The sequence below is a fragment of the Neoarius graeffei genome, chromosome 12 (assembly GCF_027579695.1).
Source record: "Neoarius graeffei isolate fNeoGra1 chromosome 12, fNeoGra1.pri, whole genome shotgun sequence".
Lineage (NCBI taxonomy): Eukaryota > Metazoa > Chordata > Actinopteri > Siluriformes > Ariidae > Neoarius > Neoarius graeffei.
The window spans coordinates 54440642-54444613 of record NC_083580.1 but is presented as its reverse complement, the minus strand read 5'-3'; the positions used below and the strand labels follow the sequence as shown (position 1 = coordinate 54444613).

Here is a 3972-nt window from a genome sequence, read left to right as displayed (position 1 = left end):
ATTGTATATATTGTAAATAAACTGTTTTTGATACTCTACTTTCACCTCACGCCTCTGCACTTGAGTCATCCCCCCTGGTGGCCTAGTGGGGGTTTGCTGGATTATCACACCAGTGACCCAGGTTTGAATCCCAGCAAAACCCTAACAGGGATAGGCTCCAGCTTGCCTGTGACCCTATGGAACAGGATAAGTGGCTGCAGATAATGGATGGGTATAAAGGTTAACTCTGTCCCAAGCCCAACCTTATGAAGAGATAAAAATTTAGAAGTGTGAAATTATTTCTTTTAAGCGATAAGGATTTTATGTATGGAATTGTATGAAACTGAATGAAACTGGCTCTTTGGCCACACAAGATGGCCCACCTATGAGGCATACACACAAAAGAATAAATACCAAGTAACCAAGAAAGTATGGTACATTACAAATGCATGTATTCATGTCTCATGTTCACTTGTGTGTAGAGATCACATCCATTTCACTCACAGTGGTTGTATTTATTTCTGAAGGCCTTTAGTTCTTTCTGAGCAAAAGTTTAGTAATGTAACATTATGGAGCAAAAAAAAGTGAGGGGGAGATGCTGGTATTACTCACAATAATATTTACATTTTCAGTAACAGTTTTGACACATCTTAGGCAATTCTCACATTTGAAGTGGTTGATAATGTTTTTACACAAAGAAAAATATTTTTCTTTTTTATATGAGACACAGCATTCTTTCTAAGGTTAGATAAAATTATTAGAATCTGTAGTTTATCAGCATCACAAACACACCATATAGTGGTATGCAAAAGTTTGGGCACCCCTGGTCAAAATTGCTGTTACTGTGAACAGTTAAGCAAGTTGAAGATGAAATGATCTCCAAAAGGCATAAAGTTAAAGATGACTCATTCCCTTTATATTTTAAGCAAAAACAATTTTTTATTTTCATCTTTTACATTTTCAAAATGACAAAAAAGGAAAAGGGCCCGAAGGAAAAGCTTGGGCACCCTGCATGGTTAGTACCTAGTAACACCCCCTTTGGCAAGTATCACAGCTTGTAAACACTTTTTGTAGCCAGCTAATAACCTTTCAGTTCTTACCTGAAGGATTTTCACACATTCGTCCTTGCAAAAGGTTTCCAGTTCCTTTTCTTTTTTCACTCTCCAGTTGTACAAAACAAAAATAATACACAAACCTTGCAAAAAAAATGCTGAAAAGAAATGCCATCTTTACCTTTATGCCTTTTGGTGAACAGTTCATCTTCTGCTAACTATTCATTCACGGTAACAGACATTTTCAGTAAGGGTGCCCAAACTTTTGCATGCCACTGTAAATACATGTAATGCCCATGAACTCCGTACAAATATTTCTTCAGATTTAGCATACAACATTTGCGTACGAATGTACAGAAATACATGTACATGGTTATTCATATACATACAGAAAGAATCACATTGTCCTTGTCTCATGATTAGTGTTTTATAAAAGCATCTAGAGGTGACACTTTGTTTTTACCACAGTAGAGGAAATTCTGTTTGAACAGTGGCCTGAAGGTCTCATCCCTCAGGCCATAGATCAATGAGCTGAGGCAGCGTGGCAGAATCAGCACTAAGAAGACATTGAGGAAATGCAGATGTAAGTATAAAGTGAGTGGCAAGCTTTCCAGAAGGAAGTCTATATATTCAAAGAGGAAAGACATGAGTGAGAGGCCGAGCTGCAGCACATGCAATCCCACAGTATGCAAGGCCTTATGGGCAGAAGTGGTGTCAGAGGAGGCAGCGCAGGCCTGCCGTAGAATAGCCACATACGTGTAGAGCAACACGATGGCCACCGTGACAAAGAGCAGGATTTTGAATATCACACTCCTGCCCTGCTGCCAGGGTGCCACCATGAGTTGCCTGAGGTTACACACTGTAGGAGACAAGTAGAAGGATTGCTCTGTGAGGAGGAAGAGAGCACACACATCAGTTAACACATCAGTGATGCCCAAAACCCACACCAGAGCCACAGCCACACGTGCTCGCGTTGGTGTAGCCAACTCACTGTGCCGCAAAGGGAAGCAGATGGCTGTGTACCTCTCCAGGGACATGACTGCCAGGTTTAGTGGCGCATTGACAAATGTCGATGTAGCCACCAACACGATGAAGGCACAGACAGCACGCAACATCACAAAGTAGAAATAACTGAACGTGTAGAGCACCAGCGCAAACACCAGGTGAATGGTGTCATTCAGGAGCATGTGGGCAAAGAGTATGTAGCGTGGTGTCTCACGGAAAATGGCTTTGGTGCTCAGCGTGACCAGCATTACAATGTTAATGTAAATGAAGAAGGAGTGTATGAATAGCACCAGTAATATCCTAAAGATCCTGTCTCCTGTAAAAGGTGGTCTCATGGTTTGCATATCAGTAGTAGTCAAAGTGCCAGACAAGTTGGCCATCAGTGGTCCTGCAGAAAGAAATGAAGAATTTTTTTTAGAGCACATGCCAACAGCACAGATTTTATTTTATTTTTTAGTTTCATAAAAGTCCAATCAGAGTCCAATCCAATTATACAAACACTAAATGTTTTACAAATATGTATGACTATATTTACTGGAGCCATTTATGATTTTTTTATCTTTTAAGTTCCATCCACCCATTATCTGTAGCTGCTTATCCTATACAGGGTCGCAGGCAAGCTGGAGCCTATCCCAACTGACTATGGGCGAGAGGTGGGGTACACCCTGGACAAGTCATCAGGTTATCGCAGGGCTAACACACAAAGACAAACAACCATTCATACCTATGGTCAATTTAGAGCCACCAATTTAGCCTAACCTGCATGTCTTTGGGGGAAACCGGAGTACCCAGAGGAAACCCATGCAGACACGGGGAGAACATGCAAACTCCACACAGAAAGACCCTCGTCAGCCGCTGAGCTCAAACCCAGGACCTTCTTGCTGTGAGGTGACAGTGCTAACCACTACACCACTGTGTCACCCTCCTTTAAGTTCTATCCAGGGAAATTAAATGTAGATTCAAAACACCAGTATATCAAATATTTATACAGAGGAATCAGTTAATCATGCTATATGTAACATAATATAAATACAACTAGAAACCTTAAAAGTATATCATGTCAGCAGTCAAAGATGTTAAAGTATAAAACTGTCATTACTGCAAATGTAGAAACCACCTACAGTGTAGTGAGGTTTACACCTGAAAGACTCACACCCCTGCTCAGTCTCTGGGTGACAAATGCCATTATTTAAATATACCACATCTCTCTTACATCAGTGAGCCTTGAGAGTATTAAGCTCTGTGTCAATAATGTCTGTGTCAATAAACTTCGTCCCTTATCTCATTAAAGTAGAAGAGATCATGTTTTTTTAATGAATGTTTTGACTCATCAGTTAAATCCACTGTTACCTTCACTCATACATTAATATAAACTCACTGGCCACTTTATTAGGAACACCCGTACACATCTCCATTCATGCAGTTATCCATTCTGCTGACAATATGGCAGTAGCACAATGCATAAAACCATGCAGACAGAGGTCAATAGTATCATTTTATGGGCAGCACAGTGGTTAGCACTGGCGCCTCCCAACAAGAAGGTTCTGGATTTGAGACCAGAAGCTGACTGGGGCTTTTCTGTGTGGAGGTATGTTATCTTCAGACATGTTATCTTCATGCCTGCATGGGTTTCCTCCAGGTGCTCCAGTTTCCTCCCACAGTCCAAAGACAAGCAGATTAGGCTGATTTGGCTCCTCTAATTTGCCCATAGAGGTGTGTGTGTACCCACCACTAAATGAGGGTTTGGGTCCCTCGTGTGCTATAATCCCCCAAGAAAATTAATGGAAGTAGTTGATGGCTTCCTGGATCACTAACCCTCAACTATGAGGATGGTGGCAGACAGACAGTATCATCTTAATGTCCACATTAATCATCAGAATGGGGAGAAAATATGATCTGAATGGCATTGACCATGGCATTGGTTTTATGATCACAC

At 41.1% G+C, this 3972-nt stretch overlaps 1 protein-coding gene across 1 annotated transcript; it reads right to left on the bottom strand.

Annotated features, from left to right (window-relative positions):
• Positions 1 to 1450: 1450 nt before the first annotated feature.
• Positions 1451 to 2371, bottom strand: LOC132894765 (odorant receptor 131-2-like). The gene has a single exon (XM_060934883.1). It carries the CDS (start codon positions 2369 to 2371, stop codon positions 1451 to 1453), a length of 921 nt encoding a protein of 306 aa, XP_060790866.1.
• Positions 2372 to 3972: the final 1601 nt, after the last annotated feature.

Excerpts from the sequence above, each read along its gene's own strand:
- LOC132894765 (XM_060934883.1), bottom strand. The coding sequence starts at position 2,371 with ATGAGACCACCTTTTACAGGAGACAGGATCTTTAGGATATTACTGGTG.